At 44.7% G+C, this 25,595-nt stretch overlaps 2 protein-coding genes across 3 annotated transcripts in view; both read right to left on the reverse strand.

Annotated features, from left to right (window-relative positions):
• LOC306822705 (semaphorin-3D) overlaps window positions 1-8,148 on the reverse strand; it is an 81,703-nt gene extending 73,555 nt beyond the window's left edge. The window contains exon 1 of the mRNA XM_079341880.1: window positions 7,958-8,148. The gene's annotated coding sequence lies outside the window, so the exon portion shown is untranslated. The remainder of the gene's footprint in view (window positions 1-7,957) is intronic.
• A 3,446-nt stretch (window positions 8,149-11,594) lies between these two features.
• Window positions 11,595-25,091, reverse strand: LOC306822719 (protein SSUH2 homolog). Of its 2 annotated transcripts, none has more exons than XM_079341901.1 (12): window positions 24,950-25,091; window positions 20,127-20,222; window positions 19,945-20,029; window positions 19,669-19,798; window positions 18,323-18,383; window positions 17,892-18,016; window positions 17,713-17,775; window positions 14,733-14,812; window positions 13,244-13,336; window positions 12,747-12,852; window positions 12,289-12,396; window positions 11,595-12,149 (listed from the first exon to the last, which is right to left on the reverse strand). In XM_079341901.1, exons 1-12 carry the CDS (start codon window positions 24,972-24,974, stop codon window positions 12,015-12,017), a joined length of 1,107 nt encoding a protein of 368 aa, XP_079198027.1. In that variant the 5' UTR covers window positions 24,975-25,091; the 3' UTR covers window positions 11,595-12,014. The 2 variants fall into 2 exon arrangements, with proteins under 2 accessions (XP_079198027.1, XP_079198026.1); XM_079341900.1 differs by lacking the exon at window positions 14,733-14,812 and adding an exon at window positions 14,560-14,666 and having other exon boundaries at window positions 24,950-25,089.
• Window positions 25,092-25,595: the final 504 nt, after the last annotated feature.

Genomic DNA, 25,595 nt, shown 5'->3' on the forward strand with positions numbered 1-25,595 from the left:
AGATTATCCCACTGAACAAAACAGCGACGCATCAGAAACGTGTGTTTGACACAGAGCTTATTTTCTGCAATGATCCAAAATCCAATTCAAAAATCCCATAGACGAATTTCCGAAGGAACCACCGGCGCCATTTTTTCGGGTTGGCCTACAAAAATACGTCATTACTAAACCAGTCTATTAAAGACTGGACAAAGAAACTTCAGCTTCTTTATTGGAGGAAAACTGTTAGCTATCTGTCGAGCTGTGTATCAGGCTAAAGAAGTCACGCACACACGCAGGGACAGAATAGACGGCGTGTGTGTGTAAATTGACACAACAGCTCCTGGGTCAGTAGGGAGAAGCACTGCCAAAAACCGTGGCTTTGGCGATCATGTGATCGCATTTTCGGAAATCGCGATTTCGATCAAAAAACGATAAATCGTTCAGCCTTACAAAGCAGCGACATGTGCAAAAGTCTCCACAATCTTTACACCTGTCCAATCACCTGCAAAACACACAGTGTGTGCTTCAATGAAGTTTCCTTTGTAAGTTCTAAAAGACAGAGGCACAAGTCCTTTTATTTCAGCCATCAGCGTCAGGTTATGGGTAATGTTAATGCTGAGGGCGGCCATGTTGAATTAACCAGCACTGATTTAAATGTTATGTTATGTTGTCATGGTGATAGAATGTCTGGGAAAAATAAAGAGATCAAAGCTTCTTCTGGAACTTGTGACATCAAAGCCATTTCGAATCTTATAAATACCAGCTCTGACCAGAAGTCTCTTCAGTTCACGGATCCAGCCTGAGACGAACAGTTCACACACTCAGTCAGAGACGAACAGTTCACACACTCAGTCAGAGACTTTAACAGCTCACAGAGTCATTCTGAGAAACAGCATTATCGACTAGACTTGTCATCAACTACACAAAGAGTTCTACATCCAAGACCCTGTTTCACCTACAAACAGTCATGCAGTACAACAGATCCCAGCGCAGGGAAGCTCAAACTTCCCCTCAAAGGAGGGAAGAGGAGAACTGGGAAGACCAGTGTGATCCCCATCCCCCATCAATTCTGGGAAAGCCAATGGACTCGCAGATGGTCGCAGACCTGAGGATCGAACTTGTTCGTACAGAAACCCATCTGAGAAAGGAGAAGTCACTACGGCTGGAGTGTGAAAAACAGAACAGGATGCTGAGAGACAAAATGAAGCACCTGAAGCTGGAGGAGAAAGACTCAAGTGGCCCAAAGCTGCAAGAATCCTTCGGCAGCGGCATCAAGACCTCCACGCAAACTCTGACCTTAAACAAGCAGCTGGAGGAAATGACCAGCAGGTGTCAGGAGCTGTCCTCCAAACTGGCAGCACAAGAGGCAACCAACGAGAACCTGCAGAAGGAGATGAGGGACCTCTACGTACAACAGGACACCCAGCGGTGGAGGGCTGAGATCCTCCAGATAGAACTGGAGGAGATCAAGCTTCAAACTGAGAGTCTTGAGCTGTCTTCCAAACCGGCAGCAGAGGAGGACTCCCTGGTGCAGGAGACGGAGGGGATGAAGGAAGAGGTCCTGAGTGAGGAGGTGTTAAAGAGCAGCTGCCTTGACCTGTCCTCTGCACTCACAGAACAAGGGGAGACAAGTCAGGCGCTGCAGAAGAAGGTGGAAGACCTCCCAAAACAAGAGGAGGCCCAACTGTTGAGGGCTGAGAGCCTCCAGAAGGAAGTGGAGGAGCTCAGGCTTCAACCTGAGGAGAGTCTGGAGCTGTCCGCTAAACCTGCAGCAGAGGAGAAGAAACTGTGCGAGCAGGAGAAGATCTCTACTTGGAGGAAGATCAAGAAGGCCTTCACTCCAAGAGGTCGCCGCCAATACAAGCATCAGAAACAAACAGATGCTGCTCCGTATGTGACCACCTCAGCCTCTCCATCATCTCCCCAACCTCCAGCTGCCCCGACACACCGGCTGTAACAGGCCAAGCAGGCACAGGGGGGACATGTAGAGTCCTGACAGTCTGAAGCCGGCTGCTTTCTGCCCGTCAGGACTTGACCTGTTCACTCTGGGTCTGCGTGGGTTTTTTTCTCCGGGACGCTCCGGTTCATTCCCACATATAAATTAGGACTTGATTAAAGATTTGGCACAAATTTGAATAAAAGTTCAATGAATCATTTAAAACAGTTGTGAAATAAGCATTCTGTCTATATTTTAACAGAGAAATGTCTCTTAATGCATTTTGAATAAAACAAAGTACACAATGTGATCCACAAGGTTTTTACATCTACGAGTACTTTGTCCAGAAAACATCTTTGGAAGCTGAGCTTTGTTCAAATACTTCAAAAAACACGGAGTGGACGGAGACATGAGCTAATCACACCTATTCAGTCCCATCGCAATATTTCACACAAATTCAACCAATCCCTGCGATGTCTGGGCGAACTTGCAATTTTGTCCAATCAACGCAACTTTTCTGCAAATTCGAACAATCAAAATAATTTTCCCTGCAACTTTAACCAATCAGAGTAGTCCTCCGCGAAAACGGCGAGCTATACATCACCAAAGTTTAGTGACCACTGACCAAACTCACTTCCTGTTTATCTGCACTCAGGAGAGTGAACATGAAGCGCTGCAGGTCCGTCCTGTCTCCATGACAACAGTTTGTTGACAACGTGCCGCTGTGTAGCTGACGCTGCTCCGTCACTTTTTACTTCACGTTTAATATTTGAGATCGTTTTTTAACCCAGCAGACACAGAGCGTGTGTGTGTGTGTGTGTGTGTGTGTGTGTGTGTGTGTGTGTGTGTGTGTGTGTGTGTGTGTGTGTGTGTGTGTGTGTGTGTCTTGGCGCCAGCTCCGTTTGTTCAGATGGTTACAGAGGGGAAGGAAGCGTTCGGCCTGCCAGAGATTCTTTATTGTTGCGTCGGTCTGATAAGAAGTTATTAATTAATGAAGGAGACAAAAACACACAATGATACAATAGAGTCTGATAGAGTGTGTGTGTGTGTGTAGGTGTGTGTGTGGGTGTGTGTGTGTGTGGGTGTAGTCACGTGTGTGTGTTTATTAACATAGAAGCAGACAGTGATTTTATACGTCTGTTTCAGCTGAATTACATCAACGCTGCAGTACACACACACACACACACACACACACACACACACACACACACACACACACACACACACACACACACACACACACACACACACACTAATAAAAGAGTTTCTTCATTTTTACTATTTTATACATTTTAGGATCGCAGAGTCCCTCACTCGACCCACATCAGGTCCTGGCTGTCGTCTGCAGCGTCTCGGGGACAGACGCTCTGATGTCAGCTAGCTCCATGTTTGTAGCGCTCTGTTAGCATGTGGAGCTAACTGTCACGACTCTCACTCATACTGTTTGAACATCCTGCATCAGTTTTACATTTAATACACCAAAGTTTTCACCTGTAACTCGTCTGAAAAACACTTTGCACCAAATCAGTCACTTTGAGTCTCTCAGGTTTATCACACATGTTTTTGTAACTTATTCATTAAATAACTTTATTGACATGTGCTTCTGTAACAGTCTGCCATCTTGTTTTAGTTCCCCTGCAGCTCGTAGCGAGCGCACAAGAAGGACTTTTCACAGAAGAGGAGATTCCTGAGAACATTCCAGTAACCTCGACTCGAGCACGCTCTGGATGTTCTTCCTTTCAGAACACGTCATTAGAAATTAGCATGTGAGCTAAATCTGCTCCACAGCGTCTCTTCTCTTCTTTGTCCCCGATTCAAATCAACTAAAACAAGTTGTTGTTCTATGACTTCTGCGTCCTCACATCCCTCCGTTGTTCTTTTCACAAACACACAAACACACTCAGGAAACAGCAGAGGAGGAAGGAACAACACACACACACACACACACACACACACACACACACACAGCATCCTAACGACCATCTACTACAATAGGACCATTCTATACATGCAAATGCACATCAGCAAGACACACACACACACACACACACACACACACACACACTTTTCGTTCTGCCGTTGTCTGGACCTTTTCCTCCCTACACAAGTCACACCTGCGTGTGAAGTCGGGGTGAGTGGAGTGAGAGGTCACATGACAGGAGAGGATCTTTTTATTCTCTGATGATGTGAGTTAACACTGAGACACATCATAGAGTCAGACTCCTCGTCCATGAGACCCCTCCTTCTTCTGTCTGACGGGGGGGACTTGATGCTGTGTGTGTGTGTGGGGGGGCTTGATGCTGTGGGGTGGGGGGGGGGCTTGATGCTGTGGGGTGGGGGGGGCTTGATGCTGTGTGTGTGGGGGGGGGCTTGATGCTGTGGGGTGGGGGGCTTGATGCTGTGGGGGGGGGGCTTGATGCTGTGGGGGGGGGGGGGGGGACTTGATGCTGTGGGGTGGGGGGGCTTGATGCTGTGGGGGGGGGGGGGGGGGACTTGATGCTGTGGGGTGGGGGGGGACTTGATGCTGTGGGGTGGGGGGCTTGATGCTGTGGGGGGGGGCTTGATGCTGTGGGGTGGGGGGGGCTTGATGCTGTGATTCAGCGCCTGCAGTAAAATACTTTAGAAACGTTCAGGAAGATAAACGTGTGAAACCACTATGAACCCCAACTTTCTCGATAAAGTCTGTGAAATGAAATCAAATAGAAAATGTTGTCGCCTGCACCAACACTCCCAAAAGCCTCTCTTCATGTTTGTTGGCCAAATTGTAAAAGTGTCATCGACTTTCAGCCCGTCGGACACCAGAGGTCATGAAGCAACAGCAGTTTATTACAAACACGACGTGCTGACGTGTTCCTGGTCTGTGGGACCAAACATGGAAGAATAACTCTTCACATCAGCTGGAGAGCTGACTGAACACCCAACACTGTTCTGCTGTGGAGCCAGCCTGCAGTGTGTGTGTGTGTGTGTGTGTGTGTGTGAGAGAGGACAGAGAAGTGTGTGTTTTTGTCCAGCTCTCCAAACACAAGAGGCTCCTGAAGCTGAATGACTGTGGAGATGTATTCACTCACAGGATGAAGAGGATGTCCCTCCTCCTCCTCCTCCTCCTCCTCCTCCTCGCTGTGTGTGGTTTTTCAGGGGATGCGACATGTTGATCATGGCTGGGAGGCTTTGCTTTGCTTGACTCAGGGATCAGCAGGATGATGAAACTTAAAGAAACATCTCGAGCTTTCATTCATGCGGCGAGCACGAGGTGAAGGGCGGGGCCATCCCTGCTGACTCACGTCACTCAGCGTCTGTGCACACACACAGGCTGCCTTTAAAAACAGTGAGTGAGCACTGATTTAGACCAACCAGTCCAATGTTCCCACAATGAACACTTCAGGTTCTGGAGATCTCAAGATGTTTACACATAAATAAAGTCAAGTGGAAGTTTGTTTGCATCACGTCAGCCCAGATCTCCACCGCTCCTCCTCAGACGTCTGAGTCTGGATGAGCTCTCTGCATGGAGTGCTTGTAGAAACACACGGCGGGGAGAAGGACGGCGTGATTTACACAACCGTCCGTTTGTGCCTCTTTGTTGAACAGAAGGAAATCAGCAGCAGCGTTCGGACGTTTCGAACGTCCTGCTGTGATTCTGACTCGGGGTGGGATGGATGTTTGGGTGCAGCCGAGGATGGAGACTGAGGTTTGTAGGGAGGTCTGAACGACGGTCTCCACCTCCCACTTTGAAGATCCACAGCTCTTCTCCCTCCAGGATCAGAGTTAGTAGAAACCACAAAAACAAACATGAAGGGTTTTGTGTGTTTTTGCTGCAGGGATGGATGATGACGGTGGAGGTTTATTTTAGGTGGAAGACGGAGCGGAGCCTGATGGAGCTGCAGGCAGGAGCTCAGGATAAGGAGCGCTTCGTCCTGCAGTCTTTGGCATGGTACGGGGACGCCTCCTTCACTCAGGGGACGATGATTGTTGTACTGAAGGAAGCCCCCAGGAGGACCCTCAACAAAGCCTGGGATCCTGCAGGAGGGGCAGGAGGGGTCTTTGGGGTGGAGGCCTGTCCTGCATCACTCCAACAAACAGCAGGAAGGCTGCAGCAGCTCGTCGCTAACTCAGACTCAGACAAGTGTCATGGAAGCTGCTCACACACTGAACTACAGATACATGCATCCCTAACAATCGGACTGATCACAAGTGAACACGGAGCTGAAACACACGTGTGTGTGTGTTTACGAGGTGGGAACACTCTGTGCCGCGGCGAGCTGCGATCCAGAGCGGCGGATCTAACGGGCTCAAAGACGAGCCGGCGCTCGTCCGAGGAGAAGCTGATGATTCAACAAGAGTGTGATCATGTGACCTGAGGGGAGAGAAGCCGCCCTGCTGCCAGCGACAGCTTTCAACACGTTGTGTTCAAACAGCCGATCAAAGTTTAACTCCTTCATTTACATCAACCTGAGGAGCACACACACACACACACACACACACACACACACACACACACACACACACACACACACTCTACAGGTGGCTGTGTGTTCAGCAGCGTCACTCCATTATCATCACAGCACAGGAGACGCAGTGACACAATGCAGCAGGAAAACACCAATCTACACACACACACACACACACACACACACATATGCACACACACACACACACACACACACACACACACACACACACACACATATGCACACACACACACACACACACACACACACACACACAGCAGGAAACAGCAGCAGTCCCGCACAGATTGTACGGACGGGGGGGGTTTGACTCCATAACAGGAAAGGACGGGGACAATCAGGGGACGTTTACTCACAGCAGAGCTTCACAGGACAGTTCAGAGTACACACACACACACACACACACACACACACACACACACACACACACACACACACACACACACACACACACACATCTGAAATGTACAAAGTTGGATCTGTCGTTTATAAAATGAGCTCAAACACTAATCACCCAAACCTTCTGATCACCTCCTGGAAACCATTACATTAAAATCAAAACTCCTCCAAGGCCTCCTGGAACTACCTCAATGACAATATGAACCTCTACAAGGACACCTGGAAACTCCTTGAAACAGCTGATCACCACCAGCAACCTTGAAACAATCAGACTGCTTGAGAACTCCTGGAAAGTCCTCAATGACCTTTTGTGAACCCTCTCAATAACCCTTGAAACGTCTTCAAGATAGCAGCAGCTTCCCCAAGGACTCCTGGAAACTCCATGACAAATCTGAATGAACCTCAACAAGAAGTCCTGGAACATCTTCAAGGTCCACAAAAATATCTCCAATCATAAATAAAAATTACAGGTTTTCAATGACCACGGCAGCTTTCCTTGAGGACCTCTGGGATGTCCTTGAATCTTCTTGACCACAAGAACCTCCATAACCATCCTTGAAACATCTTTACTGTCCATAAACACACTTGAAATAACCTGTTTACGTCACACAGGGACTTTTGAGGACTCCTCATGTTGTTCACACACACTCTTTAAAAACGCTCCTTGAACTCCATGATAACCAACTCACTGAACCTGGAACTTTTTTCAATGACAGAAATGGTTCCACAAGGACTCCGGGAAACGTTTTAAAGACTTAAGGAAACAAGAAGAAGCTTCAATTCTCAAGTCGTCGATAACTCGAGACTCGATTAATCGTTTGAGTGATTTATAAACACCGACCTGTTCCAGGGTCTTCAATGATCAAGGTGGCTGCTTTTACTCATCTTTCAGGACTGATGAAGCTGATTGGACTACAGAGATTTAAACGTCGCTTCAGTGATGAGTGATCTTTGACTAAACAGACATTTAAAATCTATTTATCCACGACGTGTAATAACGTCTGTGACACCTGCAGCCATACGTCACTCAGAGAGAGCAGAAAAGGTGAAAGGTGTAGAAGAAGGGAAGGAAGATGCTCTCCTCCTCCTGTGTGACTCTCATCCTCTCCAGAGGAGACACAAGAAGCGCTTCAGCATCAGCATGAGAGAGACACAGAAGAAACTTTAGTGGACTCACCGAGCACTCAATGAGGGTCTGATCCGGATCCTCTGGACTCTTGGGTTTAGTCCTCCTCAGCTATTAAAGAAATGAAAACTCAGAACAGGTCCAGGTCCAGGTCCAGGTCCAGGTCCTCTCCGCTCAGGTCAGTGCGCGTGTCTGCTCACCTGTGAAGGCTCCTCGCGCTATAAACAAACTGAACACATGTGGGCTGAGCTGTCTTTGCTGCGGTGATGCGTTCACGTGCTGCTCGGAAACTCACATTTCTTCTAATCAGCCCACAGCGTCCAATCCCAGTCTTTTGTGTGTGTTTTTCTTCATTTACTTCGGCTCAGTTCTCAAACAACAGTTTGGATGTCCCATTAAACAGAATATTTTAAAGAATGTTTCAGATAATCTGACAAAATGGTGAGAATGAGATTATTTTTTATTTGATTTTAACATAAACCCAATTTAGTTATTAAAAATATTATAGTGGGCATATTTGAAAAAAGAGCTCCTATACCCCAGCTGAAGACAAGTCGAGAAACTGATTTGACCATTAGTGCATACATCACGTGTGTGTGTGTGTGTGTGTGTGTGTGTGTGTGTGTGTGTGTGTGTGTGTGTGTGTGCAGCAGTGTAATTTCGATAGATTATTAAAGGATAACTTCCACGTGAGTTTCCATTTTTCCCTACAAAGTATAATGTCATCAAACGCTCCATGAGGCCTTCCACAGGCCAGTGTTTCACAGCCCACAGCGCCCTCTGGTGGTGACAGTTTGTCCACACAGAGAAGGCGTCCATTGTCAAAGAAAACAAATCTCTAAAGAAGTTTGAAACACGAGTGGAGGACTTAACTTCATCCACAGTACAGAAAGCAGCTTGGGGCCCCAGAAGGCCACACTTCACTTTCCTGTTTGGAGCCCAAATGCAAAACACTTTGTCACCATCATATTTGTTTCCTCTACTTGTTATCACAGCTGTGCTTGTGACCACTTGATTTATAAATCTTTATTAAAAAAAAAGAAAAAGAGACTCCTAGTGCACAACAAGAGGGATCCCATGTACCAGCAGTGACACTGTTCCCACAGGTTGATAATGAACGCTGTGAAGGACAAAGACACAGCAGCATGAGAACATGAGAGACGTTTATTACCTTTATACAACTTTATTAGTGACATTTTTACAGATTACATTTTGAAAGAGACGTATTGTATGAAATACATGAAATGATTAACAGACGTTGAGCCTCAGAGAGGCTGAGTGAGTTAGTTTATGAGGTACTACATTCCTTATCATAACATGTATTTCTTTAACATAGAACATTCAAAGTGGTTAAAGCCTCAAATCAAACGCAGATACGATATCAAACATACAAAGTCCATTATGAAGGATAAGAGACTGGATGGATTGTATATATTCTGAGTCCTGAGCTGTAAGAAATAAGAACGACAAACACAAGAACAGAGAAGAGTGACTGAGAATCGTTCTGGACTTTTGTCTGTAGATTTAAAGGTCACATGTTCTCCTCCTCTTCATCAAGTTTGAATCAGTGTCAGAGCTCCTCTTCATCATGTGTGTGAAGTGTGTTGTTGTAAATCCACTCTAATCCTGTATTTGATCATGTCTATAAACCCCTCTATTTCAGCCCTGCTCAGAACAGGCTGTTTCTGTGTCTGTAGCTTTAAATATGTAAATGAGCTGTGTCTGACCACGCCCCCTCTCTGGAAGGGCTCTGCCTACTTTGGATATTAAATTAAATGCGTCTATAAATCAACGCGGAGAGATCACAACATGATCGGTCCGTCTTTGGCAGGATGTAAAAATGAAGCACCAGTTGGTAACGATCTTCAGTCTGATGTGACGACTCAGAGGTAGCGTTAGCGGATTATTCTCTCTACTGCTGGATTACCTGGAGCCTGACATGGCCGCATTTAGTAATTTTACACAAAATGGACCAAATCTATCAGTCTTTATTCAGAGCTTTCACGTGACGTCACACACGTTGGGCCACAAAGGCTTCCTTCCTTTCTCCTGAGACGTTAATGTTCTCAGTTGCCACCTTTGTGTTTTCTTTCTCAGCTTTTCAAACGTAAGTCGGTTGTGTTTGAATGTTACACACTAACTGAAGAGGAGACTTTCTACAGAACGAGAAAAACATAGAGAGGAGGAGACTGAGGATTGACACTGTTAGACGCTCTGCTGTCTCCTCATGCTCACATTAAATATTGTGTTAGCGGGGCCCTTGTGGTTGAATCTGACCTGGAGCTCCTCTCCTGCATCTCTCTCTCTTCCCAACTTCTAACTCTATCTGCTGCTGTGTCTCTAAATAAGAGAATAACAAGCCCACAAATAAACATTTGAAACTATATATATATATGTACAGTGTTAACTTGATCTAAATATTCCTGCATACACTATCAATACTTCCCCCAGGACACTGACAGAGATCCTGCTGATACTATTGTGAGCTAATGTTAGCTCATTAGCTTTGATGAATAACATTTCTTCCCCTTCACTTATTAAACATGGAATACTATACTTTTAGTATTATTGAACCAGACACAAAATACAGACATACACGTGTCTCTAATTAAATTTAATTTCATCCTACATCGATATTAAGTAGGGGTGAAACTTGATTAAAAATGTTTAACTAATTAACTCAGGGCTTTCTAATTGATTAATCGAAATTAATTGCATTTTAAGTGTATCACAATATTTGCCCTAAAAAGTAACACTTCTCTATCTAAATAGATTTTAGTGGATGAATGAATGAAATGCATGTAATGTTACTTGTTTCTCAGTTTCATAAAGCTGTTGGAGCTTGTTTGAAATAGTTTTTCTGCACAGCAGCTGGAAAGTTGGATCACACGTTGCTAGCTGTAGCATATTTTCTAACCATCTTCTACCACTGATAGTGGTCTACAGTCCAGAGCGATCAATTCAGCCAGTGAATTTGTAAGTTTATCAGACGTTGAATTACTAATGTTGGTCCTGAAGAAAGTCATTTGGTCGAGTTTAGGCTGCAAACGCTTCTTGATGGTACTTGTGGCGAAGCTAGCGAAAAGCTAGCTTGAGGCTAGCACGAGGCTAGCACAAGGCTAGCACATAGCAATGACAAACAGTTCTGCGCCGTTTATGAGGTAAACTGTTATTAAATGCACTAAAAAAATTAACGCTTTATTTTCTTGTAATTAATTATTCGTAATTAACGCGTTAAAGTCCCAGCCCGATTATTAAGTATATAAATTCTCCTCGACATGAACTGAAGTGACGTTTCGGTTTTACGGCCAAAAGAGCAACCGTGTTAACGGACGACCTTTAGACAAAGGCGACTGAACGCATCCATACAAACACCTCTTTGTATCATCATGATGTCAACATTACATATGAGAAATGTTTTAATGAAAGCGAGACAAAGAGGTCGCTGTAGTTGGACACATGACGCCCGTTAACCACAGAAGAAGTCGGCTCACAATTTTACAAGGTCACTTTTTAAACCGTAACACCGGCTCGGACTGGCCGTTTCAAGAGATTGAAAGCGACCCGTGTTCGCTTTAAAGATCACTACTGTTCGTTTACATGAAATGGAAAATTAAAAAGCCCATGCTGCAGCTCAACAGTTTTATATATATATATATATATATATATATATATATATATATATATATAAATGGTGGACGGCACTTTCCTGAACTCTTTTGGCCCTCCAGGCCTCTACGTTGGTCACATGACAGGAAGCTATAAATCGTTATTAAGGCACCTAAAAGCAGCTGGAAACATTCAAAGAGATGAAATGATAAACTGAGTATCCAGAAAGCTGCAGCTTCAGCTCCTCATGTTGAAGTATATTGATGAATGAGCAGTTTGAAGGTACCATGTGATGATTGTTTGTTGACCTTTGAGGTCTGCAGACTCGTAGGATTACATCGATAAATATATGACATTAATCATGAAGGAGTACTGTACACAACCTGGTACAACGTTGACATTTCACATAAAAACAGTCAACATGTCTGTGAAACATTGCATAGGTCTACATGTCGGTACAGACTGCACCTGCACACAGGACGCATAAAGCTCGGGGCGTTTATAGAATCGAGCACGCCGTGGGATATTTGGCGGCAAACACTTTGTTCTCCGCCCCGTAGACGAAGTAGTTGTAGTCTTTCCCGCTGTAGGTGTAATAAACGTGAGTCAGAGGAACCATCTCGATGGTCTGACGCTGCGGACAGAGAAAAAAAAAAAACAGAAGTCATGACATTAAAGTATCATACAGTTCATGTTTACAGAAACACAATCATACATGCATCATATTAAACAGCAGCTTAGTTTGGCCCTTTGGTCTTTTGATTGGTTGGTACCTGCTGCAGGATGCGGCTGGTGGAGCTGAACTTGGTGAGATGTTGGTTTATCATGGCTCTAGAAACAGCACAGATCTCGTCATCGGGGAAGCCCTGAATGGGATACACCTGCAGGACGACCAGAGAAGACACAGACTCACGTTAGCAAGCTGGACACCTGTCAATCATTTGCTCTTTTGACCATCACTTCAGAACACAACATCGCTAAAGCACAAAGGAAGGTCATAGTTTTGGGTCGTTTTGCTGTTATTCGATTGGACAGCTGAAGAGAGACAGGAAATGTTTGGGTTAGAGCGAAACAGCAGCATCAATGTTTGACACAGAACAAAAGATTGAAAAAGGACAGATGACACTGGTACTCTTGGAGTCAGGGTGGACTGAATGATTGGATTCGTCCTCTGAAATCTTTGGTCTCATTTTGTTCACACGCTTAAAGAAACAGACGTGTTCGTTCTCACCAGATTGTTTTCATCCACAAAGAAAGGATCTCCCGTCACCGCCTCAAACTTCTCGTCTGGAAAATCGGGCTGACGGTCCGGAATGAAATCCTCAATGTTGTTCTTCCTGCACACAAACACACACACACACACACACACACGCACACATGTTGTGTTTACATGATGCAACCAATGATAAAGCTGCTGACTCCACCTTTAACCTTTTGACGCCTATTGTCGCAAATTTGCATCAAACCGCTTCCGCTTCAAATGCAGCTAAATTCGCCTCTCTATTCCTCCATTGCCGGTTGATGCACTTTCAATGCATACATATATGTGGAAACAAATTCAGGCGTCCAGGGGTTAAAGTGCAGTGCTCGAAGCCTGTTTCAGTAACATTTGTGAATGTCATTGTGGATGATTTTATTGCTGTTGTATTCTGGTTGTGTATTGTTGTGTAGATGTGTTGTGTCAAGTGTGTGTGTGTGTGTGTGTGTGTGTGTGCGGCTAAAACGTACCACGTCACTGTGAGCAGGATGAAGTGCAACAGGTTTTGGCTGCCGTGACAAACAGTGCAGGTCTTGAAGCCGTGGCCCTGACAGGAAATACACCTGAAAGAGTGACGAAGACTCAAATCTCTGCAGCCTGCTCTGAACATAAAGGCAGGGTTGATCATTTCCTCCAGATCCACTTTTTAAGAGTTTAGATTTTGATTGAAATTGTCTTTAGGCCCGGAACGGAAATTAATAACTCGTGTGCTCATCGGTCGCAGTTGTGAAAATTTCAACCAATGTCTGCACTTGGTTCGAGTTTTTTTTAAACCAATCACGCTGCCCTGTGTCCTTGCTCATTCTCTACCCGATGCATGCACGAGCCAACGCTGAAAGTATGGCGCTCGTGCATTTAAGTGAGGGGGCGTGGCTTCAGAGAGAGCAGAGAGGGGAGGGGGTGCAGAGGGAGCACTGAGGGAATGCCCGTGCTAATTTTTGAAAATGACCAACCCTGCCTTTAACGCAGAAATACAACATGCAAAAGAGGATCAAGACAGAGTAGAAAATACATGTGGCGCCATGCAAAGAGTAACGATCAATGAACGTTAATGAGCGAGAGAATGCATCACAACCATTGCACTCTTAAAACAGTAAAAGGCAGCACATCATTGGACCATGTTAATTTGAAGCTCCAACAGGTCATCAGTGTAACCGAGGCGTTGTTATTGCGTTACCTCAGGGTGGATGGAGGCTTGGTGAAGCGTCTCTGTAGACCTGTTTTCACCGTGTGGTCACATTTGGTTCAGTGCAGTTTGTTACATATGTTCCCAGAGGGCGATTTGTTGTACCCTTATACAGCGTTAAAGAAGTGGCTGACGGATTTTTGTGCTCGATTTTTTTCCTTTTTGTTCCTGTGCAGATTTATCCAGAGTGATTTTGATATTTATCATGACTTAGGAACATTTAGTGAAAACTGGATTATAGTTTTTTTCGTCTATTTTTGTGTGGCTCGTCTGTGTTCAATCTGAGAAGTATTTCTCCAGTCTTTACATATTTCCTGTGTTAATAAATCCAATATGTCATAATCGTAATAATTTATCATGAACAGTGTCTTAAATATTCAAATTATTTTGACTAATTCTTCGATTGAACATGCACAATCCTTTTTTATGCTGACGATACACAACTATTCTTTGCAAATATCAACATTAATCTTTGCAGCTGACACGACCACAGAGCTGATTTGAAGCACTTAGTCAGACCTGAGTGAGGATAATGTGTTGTACTGGAAGCTGTATTTCAAATCAGTGACTCTTAGTCCGGGTCTTCAGGTCTCCTCTCACCTCTTACGGCCTCTCCCGTGACAGGAAGTGCAACGCGTTTTCCCAGAGTTCTTGTGATTGCCCGGCCTATGTCTGAAACCGCTGCCATGGCAGCAATTGCAACGCCTCTGCAAGACGAAGAAGGACATTTAGAGGAACAGACAGGAAAAGAAGCAGGCAGACCAGACTCCCACCTCTTACGACCTCTGCCATGACAGGAGGTGCAGCGCCCGTTCCTGGAGTGGCCGTGACCGTGACAGAAAGTGCAACGCTTCTGCAAAGTGAGACGAGGATTTGAGTTCAACAGAAGACAAGCTGAAGACAAACATGTTGGTTTTAGAGCATGCAGTTGACTTTTTCCAGCATAAACACTTTTTTTAATAGCTTTTTTTTCACCTTAAAAGGAAGAAAGTGCAACTTTTTGATCCAGTAGTTGTCGCCCTTGAGCTCCAGCATGAAACCAAAACAAACTGATAGGCCACGCCTCCTCCACACTGAAGCCTGTGCCCTCCTCCAGAGACACACCTCCAACCCCTCCCCACCATTAAGTGGAAGCAACAGTCAGAATCATCCTCGTCTCGAGCTGCACTGTTGTGTTAGCATGCTAATGTTAGCGCTCTTTAGTTAGCTGGTAGCTACAGTCACCTGTGTCCTGCATTGTTGTGTTAGCATGCTAATGTTAGCAATCTTTAGTTAGCTGGTAGCTTCAGTTACCTGTTTCCTGTGTTGTTGTGTTAGCATGCTAATGTTAGCGCTCTTTAGTTAGCTGGTAGCTTCAGTCACCTGTGTCCTGCGTTGTTGTGTTAGCATGCTAATGTTAGCGCTCTTTAGTTAGCTGGTAGCTTCAGTCACCTGTGTCCTGCATTGTTGTGTTATCATGCTAATGTTAGCGCTCTTTAGTTAGCTGGTAGCTTCAGTCACCTGTGTCCTGCATTATTGTTGTGTTAGCATGCTAATGTTAGCGCTCTTTAGTTAGCTGGTAGCTTCAGTCACCTGTGTCCTGCATTGTTGTGTTAGCGTGCTAATGTTAGCACTATTTAGTTAGCTGGTAGCTTCATGTAAACTGACACAGAATGATCTAAAAACTCTTCATCCTAATAATCAGTGAGTATTTTCTTCTTCTTGACTAAAACAGCTTTTATACACAAGGGGAGGAGCCGGCCGTCCCGTCCATGTAAACACAGCTCTGACAACAACACAGCCAGCAGGACTCCAGCTTCTCCCTCACTGGAGACAGTCAGGACTCACACACACATTTACACAGGACACACTGGAGTTATTGATGTGGAGCATGTTGTACACACTTCCTTTAAGCTACAGTATGAGGTCAGAAGGACGTATTGAGGGTTCACACATCTACTTCCTGTTAGGATTAAAGATTAATAATCAAAGCTTTAACTGTTGCGCTTTTTACATTATGAAAACAATTTCCAACTTTTCTCAGCAAGAATTTTGTTTCCACGTTCACGGTTTTCAAGAAGTTTCAAACATTCAAAGTTTTTCTTGAATCTACGCTGCCATGCCAGCCCAACATTATGGGTTATTGGCTCAATCTCATTTCCCTTATTTGCACCGAGTGTCCTCCGAGTTGTCTCCTCCACTTGCGTCTTAGTCCCGCCCACCAGAGATGCACGGAGGAAACGAAGCCGAGGAGAGAGGACCGAGGAAATCAGCTTTAAGACACATGAGACGTCGTTTCCTCGACAGCGTCACATGACGCGACATCAGCTGATCACGTTCAGCTGTCAATCAGCCGAACAGCTGTTTATGTCCACACAAACACGCACTGTATTATTTCTAATCAAACACACACACTGTATTATTACTAATCAAACACACACACTGTATTATTTCTCATCAAACACACACTGTATTATTTCTAATCAAACACACACAGTTACAGTGTTTAGTGTCTTTACCTGAAGAACAACCTGCAGTCTGTTTCAAACCAAAAGGACAGTTTCTACTGACTAAAAGATTTCATTTTGAATTGTCTATAATTATTGATTATTATTAAACAGTTTGGACTGAACCTAGCCTGTATTTAGACAACCAACTCTGTATTTTATAAACACAGATATTTATGTGTCAGGATACTGAAAATGATTGATTAGAATCTAAATGATGAAACGTTCAGAAGATAAATAAATGAGAATATAAAACGGACTCGTCTTCATGTCAGACTCTTTTTAATCGCAGCTCATCACAGAGCGACTCTTTACAAACTCACTGATGTTCATCATCTGTTTAAATGTCCCACGCTCCGTTTAGCCTCTTTTTAATGTCCCTCTTTTCTCCCCTATTAAACTCTGTTTCACTGAAGTCTGATCCTGTGCAGCGTCCAATCAGTGAGTGATATACGAGAAGGGGGCGTGTCTGTCAGTGAAAAGACTTCCGTGAAGTCAGCTCTCGTGTCTCCTCGGTCATCGCTCCTCGGATCAGCCTCCTCTCTCCTCCGTTCGCTATAAGAGCTTTGGGACGATCCTCAACATGGCGGCTTTGGAACTACTTCCGGTTCGGCCGAGGACCGAGGAGACTGCAAATAAGACACTTGGGATGTACCCATAGTCGTTACTCTCAGTGTGTCACTTCCCCTACTTGACGCCCTTTTATGGGCATTGAAGGAGCGTTTTCCTGCTCGTCAGTAAAAAAAAACACAGACTGTAATAATTATGGACCAGGTCTCAGTAAATTCTCTGACTGGTTTTGAAGGACGAGTTGGGAGCTCATCCGTGACATGATGGTCGCCATATTGGAAAATACCGTCTCTATCAAACTTCTTCAACCTGTCGACTTAGACGAGCCTAAAAGGAGCAATCAGTGACTGAAATGATAAAATGACCTTGCCATATCATCAGACATTAAGCAAACACATTTGTCACAGGATCTCTGCATGATTACAGTCTCTCTCTCTCTCACATACGAACGTGTCCAAACGTACTGAGAAACATTCAAAATGTCGTAGAATGACAGAAATCTGAATTGTGCTGCTGTAAGAAATGCCACACTGGATATTGTGGGGGTTGATTATAAACATGCACATCTGAAATGAGCCTGTGATGTGGCAGGTCAAACTGAATAACGAACTTCATCACCTTCTTGCTGCCAAATGTGTCGAGACAATAAATCTGAATCAGAAACAAACGGTGAAGACGCTAAAATGAGACTTCTCACCTGGCCTTTCCCGAAGCAGCTCCCGCAGCGAGTCCTTCCACAGCCGTGACACTTGTGACACACCTGAAACACACACACGCACATTAGTGTTCTAAGCTACACACACACACACACACACACACACACACACACACACAGGACGACACAAAGCTCGTCTGTGTTGAAGTAAAGTCTTCTACCTTGACAAAGGACGAGTGCGGCACGTGGAGCTTCTCCACCCTGTCGTGGAATCTCTCAGGTGTCACGACAGGAATGTCCCAGGGTGCCGGGCTCGCGCCGTACTGAGGACCGTCCACCGGCTGTCCTGTGAGAGGAAGAACCACAGTCACCACCGTGGTCGTCGTGTGTCTCAGAAAACCCCTCAGTTGATTTGTCTGTTTCCCACAGAGTGACGCTGTGGCTGTGGCTGGGATGGAGCACGCCTTTTCAAACAGCGTTTCTTCTACATAAATAAAGTGGTCGTTCTGAGGGGGTTCAACATCTGTCCCACTTGACCTGTAATTCTGTCATCAGCTGTTTTCATTGGTTGGTAAATGAAGTTGATCTTACAACTATCCTGTCATGAACAGAAAGAGAGACAGTCAGCAGTGACTTCATTTCTGCAGTTTACCATTGTAAGGCTCAAACTGCCAGGAGCTGGTTCTGGTCTCGGTGTAGGTCTCCAGTCGATACTGCAGACAGAAGAAAGACAAATGTGTTACAGGTTCATTTTTCATCTTTTTTTTTTATTATGTATTTTTCATCATTAATTGTCTTATGTTAGGACCATTTCAAGAGGCTTATCCTATTCAAATAAATAAACAAGTATCTGAGCAGCTTTTAACATCTTTACTTGAATTAAAAATGATCAATGCAATGTTTCCGACCAAATGTTTGACTCTGTTAACTGAACTTACAGCTGATTATCAAAACTACAAAAGCCCTTTTGTGCATTCATTTGGTGGACTGCACCAAGCTGCAGTGTAAAGCATGAGATCATACAAAGCTACCTCGCAGATGGGATTAAAAAACTGTGACCGGAAAATATACCCAGATGTGTGAAGATCTGAGAGACATTTTTAAAGGATCGATATGTAACTCTGACATCTAGTGGTTAAAATGTGTACTGCAGTCTAAACTCTAATCATCACAGAGAGCTGGCTCCGCCCCCTCCTCTCACACAGGTCAGCATGTAGTGGACACTGTAGCTTCAGTGTTTAGCCAGCTCTGCATGTGGTGGACACTGTAGCTTCAGTGTTTAGCCAGCTCTGCATGTGGTGGACACTGTAGCTTCAGTGTTTAGCCAGCTCTGCATGTGGTGGACACTGTAGCTTCAGTGTTTAGCCAGCTCTGCATGTGGTGGACACTGTAGCTTCAGTGTTTAGCCAGCTCTGCATGTGGTGGACACTGTAGCTTCAGTGTTTAGCCAGCTCTGCATGTGGTGGACACTGTAGCTTCAGTGTTTAGCCAGCTCTGCATGTGGTGGACACTGTAGCTTCAGTGTTTAGCCAGCTCTGCATGGGTCTGTAAAGCTTTCTGCGTTCTAACCTCTCTCCATGTTTCATCTCCAACATTGATCCTAGTTTGAGCAGCTTTCTGCTGCTGGAGCTTATTAGAAACATGCAGAGGCTTTTTAGCTCGGGTACAATCACTTCTATCTGAAGCAGTTCCACTGCCCGCTTCCATCGCTGCAACACCTGTTCACCTGATAACTGCTCTCATATCTGGCAAACCCAGGGGCGTCCAAAACGGCCTTCAAAGCCCCGCCTACCTTCTCTGGTCCAATCAAATCCAGAGCATTCAGGAGCAGAATCTAAAGTTAGAAGGAGGACATACTGGCTGCTGCATTGTTGAAGAGAAGCTTCAACACAGCAGGTTTCCTTCATGATCACACAGGAAGAGAGCAGCTCTCTGATTGGTCCTTTTCTGTGTGACAATAAACATTGTAGCTTCATTGTAGCAGTGTACATCTCGTACCCTGTACACAGTGACGGGTTTGAGCTCCTTGAAGGTCAGGTTTCTGGCAGGTTTGGCGCTGTACCTCCATTTCGATCCCACATACTTGAGCAAAGCCTCTCTGGCCACATCCTCTGATACTGTCGGGACCCTAGAGGAGGAAACACACACACACACAGTATGATACTCTCTTCTTCTGTGGCTTCAAGAAAATAAAGTGTCCAGAGACATTTTCAGTGATTATTTTAAAACCATCAGATGAGTCTGTTCAAAATAAAGTTCTGATGTGTGTGTTACCTGACATGAGGCACAGACGTGTTCCTGTCCAGTTCAGGAGTGGGGTTATACGCAGGTGGAGGTGGATACAACGGGTTATCATTCTCTGGTCAAAAAAAAAAAAAAAAAAAAAAACAGGAGAGGAAGTGAGGGAGAAAATCATTTCAGATGTTCGAAACAAGAAGCGAGGGGTGAAGTCTCACCTCCTCCTTTGTGGCCCTGGTATCCATGTATATCATCCAACCAGCCAGGTGGGGGCGCTGTTGGTCCCTCCTCTGGTATGTTTGGATCACATGAACCTGAGGGAAGGATGTCAAGAGGACGATGTTACTGCAGCGCATCTCGTTAAAATTAATAACACTGTTTAAAAGTGACGTCGATGCAGAAGTGCAATAAACTGCAGTTCCTCAAGTGTCCACTAGAAGCCTGCTGAAAAATCAAAAGATTCTCTATAGCCCTGTTTCCACCGAGCGGTCTGGCTCGGTTCGTCTCGGTACGTCTCGGTACGGCGTACATTTTTTGGCGTTTCCATAGACTAATCCCGGGAAAGAGTCCCGAATAACCGATCCGTACCGTCCCACTTTTCTGGACCCTTCCGGTGGGGTGGCAAGAATATCGAGCCGACCCGAAAAGGTGGAGCTAAACACTGCAGTCGGCTGATTGGTCAAAAGAATCGTCACTTCCTGTGAGATTTTGTAATAAAGAGTCACATGACAGTGACAGAGTGGATGAACTGCTGGATGTCTTCCATTGTTGGTTTTGCTTGTGTCGCGTTTTTCTCCTTTGTTGAGTTTATGAGTTAGCAGTTAGCTGTTAGCGGTTAGCTGCTACCATATGAAGCTATTTACATAGCGGCTATCGGCATCCGACATCTGTTTTAGTTAAATTAAACCAAAGAGTTAATCCTACTTTTACATCATTGGGGGTGTGGCGGATTTGAGTGACAGGTGGGCGTGTCGTAGCTGTTATGCAAGGAAGCTTCAGACCCGCCTTAACTCCAACCTGTCTATTTCTAGATGGATTAAAGCTTGGATTGATAAACATTTCCAATACGGTGACTGTCGCCATCATCGGGCTTCTTCAGACATCAACAGGTGATGTCACTCAGCTTACGTCCATGTTTTATACAGTCGACGCTAACAAGCGGCAGTAAAGAGCAAATATGCACAAATATCCAACAGTCTGATTCTGAGGTTGAATTTTTCCCTTGCAGCATGTTGGGACAGTTTGTGTGTGTGTGTGTGTGTGTGTGCGCTGCAGGAAGGGAGGATGCATTCTTTAGAGGAGTCTGTCAGGAAACGAGGCGCTTCAGACACCAGCTGAACACAAAACAAGCTCAGCATCAGAGTCCATCTTATGACTCATTATTCCATTTTTCACACGCACACATTCATTTATTTAAGTCTGTTCTTACAAACTCACAGCCCATGAAGACCCCGAGGTGCAATAACTTCATGTTAAAACCATTCACACCCTGTGTGTGTACACATCTGTGCTTTGTTAGGCCATTTGCACAGATTATTTCACGCCACTTATCTACATGGATCAGGCCTCTAAAGGCTCAGCGGGGGAGTCGATCCCTCAGGTAGGGACTTGTCTTCTATTCATAGCAAATAACTGCAGTCACGACTTGTTAATCCCTATTTCAAGTCTAGTAAACCACTCCGAGGCCCCTGATCCTCCATCAATCCAACACATACCTTCAGACTTTACCTCTTTTTGTAGTCACATCACAAACTTAACCCTCGACTGGGCACTCATTGAAATACTTTGAAATTCAAAAATTCTACCTCATGGTGTTATTCGGGGATATAACAGAACTTTATTTCTGAACTTTATTTCTATTATAACATTTTACAAAAAGTGTAAGTGTATTAAACATTGACAGAGTTACCATATTTGGTTCAAATGCCACAATATCTAACTTTAGATTCTGCTCCTGAATGCTCTGGATCTGATTGGACCAGAGAAGGTAGGCGGGGCTTTGAAGGCCGTTTTAGACGCCCCTGGGTTTGCCAGATATGAGAGCAGTTATCAGGTGAACAGGTGTTGCAGCGATGGAAGCAGGCAGTGGAACTGCTTCAGATAGAAGTGATTGTACCCGAGCTAAAAAGCCTCTGCATGTTTCTAATAAGCTCCAGCAGCAGAAAGCTGCTCAAACTAGGATCAATGTTGGAGATGAAACATGGAGAGAGGTTAGAACGCAGAAAGCTTTACAGACCCATGCAGAGCTGGCTAAACACTGAAGCTACAGTGTCCACCACATGCAGAGCTGGCTAAACACTGAAGCTACAGTGTCCACCACATGCAGAGCTGGCTAAACACTGAAGCTACAGTGTCCACCACCTGCAGAGCTGGCTAAACACTGAAGCTACACTGTCCACCACATGCAGAGCTGGCTAAACACTGAAGCTACAGTGTCCACCACATGGCAACTTGAAGCTTGACTAGCATGCTAAGGATCCAGGAGGGGTGAAACCTCTCCAAGATCTTTGAGTCCAGGTGCCGCTGGAACAAGCTTTGAATTGAGTTCTCCCTCATTGAGCGTCTGCGTTGAACCCAGTGTGGACGCCGTGGACGGCGGCCGTTTAGCAGAGAAAAATGACATTAATTTCCAGCTTATCTGCACCCTGACAGTAAAGACCCCACCCCTCCCTTTGTCCGTGCAACGCTAAGACAACTGCAATAACTACATAATGCTATGCAAATACTTTCCCACCCACACTCTGAGTATAAATAGATCATGCATTCAGCTTTTGAGCCCTTCAGACAGGATAATTAACCTCACACACACGGTATGTTGACTTTGTGTGGTTCGCTTATTTTGGTTCATAAGTTTAAAGAGCATGTTTGGTTTATGAGTTGAAATATTTCTTTACCAGCTTGGATCATCGACCAGGACACGGAGACTAAGACGACTTAAATGTACCTTTCATAAAGCCTCGTCCATTATATGTAAAAGCTTCATCACCAAAAAATATGTTAACACAGTTTTCAGTTGGACGTGACCGACTGACGTCAGGTCCTAAAATATCAAACTTATGTCACCTTGACCTCCCTGACTGCAGCTAATGGGCAGCACTGCATACCACCATGTTTTTACACAACAATGTAATATCACATACACACAATAGCACCTTGATTGAGACGCTTCCGAGGCACCGAGCGGCCGAGTGCGTCATGGTTTAGCCGAAACAAACACTTTCACCCCGACGACGGCCGATCCTCTGGGACGCTCTCATTGGTCCTGTTTTCTGTTTTATGCCAGACGGATAAAAATATGACCGAGTGTTTGTTCCAAGCTGTACACAATAACTCCGTCTGAGGGCTAAAAATATCAGCGAGAAGGTGTTTCCTCAAAGAGACGTCGAGATGGACAGAGTGTGAGAACAGTAAGCTGGACGCAGGGAGGGAGAAGGAAGAGGAGAGGGGAAATAAAAAGAGAAGGGGGGGAGATAAAAAACAGGAGCGAACAAAGCCGGACTGATTACTGAGGACTTTCAGTGGACGATGCATGGAGAATACTCCTGCAGCACGCCTGCACCTCTTCTCTTTGCCGGCCTCAAAGGTCACCGAGACATGCAGACTTCACTGACGAGCCGACTTTTAACACAAGACACGAGAATCTCCTGCTAATCCGACAGGGAACTTCAGCTAAAACTACAAATTCAGGGTTCAAACACTTTCGTGTCAGTCCGATTCAGTGACTTGGAGGAAAACTTTCATGACCGTAAATTCTCTCAAATGTTGGAAAGCAGGTTTAAAAATGAATGTTGCTTTAGTGTATGACTCTAAAGACAAGCTGGATGTCATTTCACGTCAGCTCGTGCTCTCTCTGTCGCTCTGCTTTCCTAACACACACACACACACACACACACGTCCTTCTGCTCTCTGCCCGTCAGCACACACAAACTACACTCTGTATGTGTGTGTGTGTGTGTATATATATATATGTCAGTATTTCGCCATGTGCTCCACATACATGATTCGGTGCAGATCTTAAAGAGACTGTAAAGCTCTGTTTTTAAAGACAGTATTCCCGCGGTGCAGCTCACGTTAACATCTTAGCCGTAACTCTGGGATTCAAATATTTTCATGTGTTTCTGGATCTGTGACGACCGGAGGGGAAGTGTTGAAAGTTGTCGGATCTTTAATACGCCTCTGCTAATAACGAACAGCTGTTGGAGTGAATTTTGCGTGGGACACGCCCATTATCTAAAATCAATGGATGTATCGTATCGTGGCGTCTGTATCGTCATGCGTATCTTTTTGTATCCAGCCCTACTCTGTGCACGCGTTGCCCCCTCGTGGAGTGTGTGGAAATTGGGAGTTTGTGTAGGCTCCCCAATTTCGGACTGTGGTGCTCGCTGTGGAAACAGGACCATGAGTGTCAATGAATGGCGGCATATTGCGTGGCACCAAAGACCAAATTCTTACTTGAAAATGTGAAACTTGATTAGTTGAACTGCCAAAAAATGTTATTAGAATTTTTATATTTTAAAAAAAGTAGTTTTTTTGTTGTTGTTTCTAATCTTTTTCCATATAATACAATCCATAATAACCAGAGTGCAAATTACGTAACATTTAATGATGCAGGCAGCCAAATCATAAAGTCTTATCTGCAGAGCACTGAACTCAGAGAACCAGAGACTTAAAGACGCAGTGTTTCAGCTGTAACAACATGAGACCCTGAATGCAACACTGTGCAGAGTGATGAAGCAGTGTTAGGAAGTTATTAACGTGTCTGAAACTGTGGTTAATACTTTAAAATACGGTCTTTGAACGCATCAAAGTACTGTAGAACTTTTTTAAACCTGAACGAGTTTACCAAAGTTGACCTCAGGAAAAGTCAAAGTAAAGCAGAAACAGACGAGTCTCTGCACGGAGGGCTGAAATGTTACAGGACGAGAAGGGATGAAAACATGAACACAGAAAAACACACAGAAAAACAAACCAAAAATAAACAACTGGACACGAGGTCAAAGTTTTTTCTTTAGTTATTTAAAAAAACACACATTTTTCTCACCTAGAAAGTCTTCTCTATCGTCCATTTGTCTGCAGCTTCAGGCGTTTAGACGTGAATGAATCCTCCGAGCGTAAAGAGGTTACAACTCGGTTACTACAACGATGACAACACGAGGCGAGGGCAACTTCCGGTTGGTATTTTCACAACAAAATTCTAAATGCGTGTTCAAAACGGTTCGTTGTTTTTCAGTGTTTTCCTTTTGGATTATTTAAAGCCCTTAAATTAGATTTTTTTAAACACACACACACACACACACGCACACACACGCACCTACGCACGCGCGCGCGCGCACACACACACACACACACACTTTCTAAAACAGTGAGGGCAGCATTACTGACTTCAATACTTAAAGGGGGGGTGCACTTTTTAATAGGGTTATTCCATTCATGTACCTACTTATCTGTAGGGATGTAAAGACTAATTGTGAGGCAGTGAAACATCGATTCAAAGGTGTCATGGTCTGAATCGGTTCTCTGATAAATGAATCGCAGTGATCTTGTGCAGCGTCAGCAGCTGGAGAGCAGAGGAGGTTGGCTGTAATATACAAGCGTTACCATGGCAGTGGAAACATTTTGGCTTCCAAAGACAGAAAATAAAAGACACAAACTGTGAGTAAATATTACAAGAAAACAGAGAACTTCAC

Source organism: Symphodus melops, assembly GCF_947650265.1.
Source record: "Symphodus melops genome assembly, chromosome: 4".
Lineage (NCBI taxonomy): Eukaryota > Metazoa > Chordata > Actinopteri > Labriformes > Labridae > Symphodus > Symphodus melops.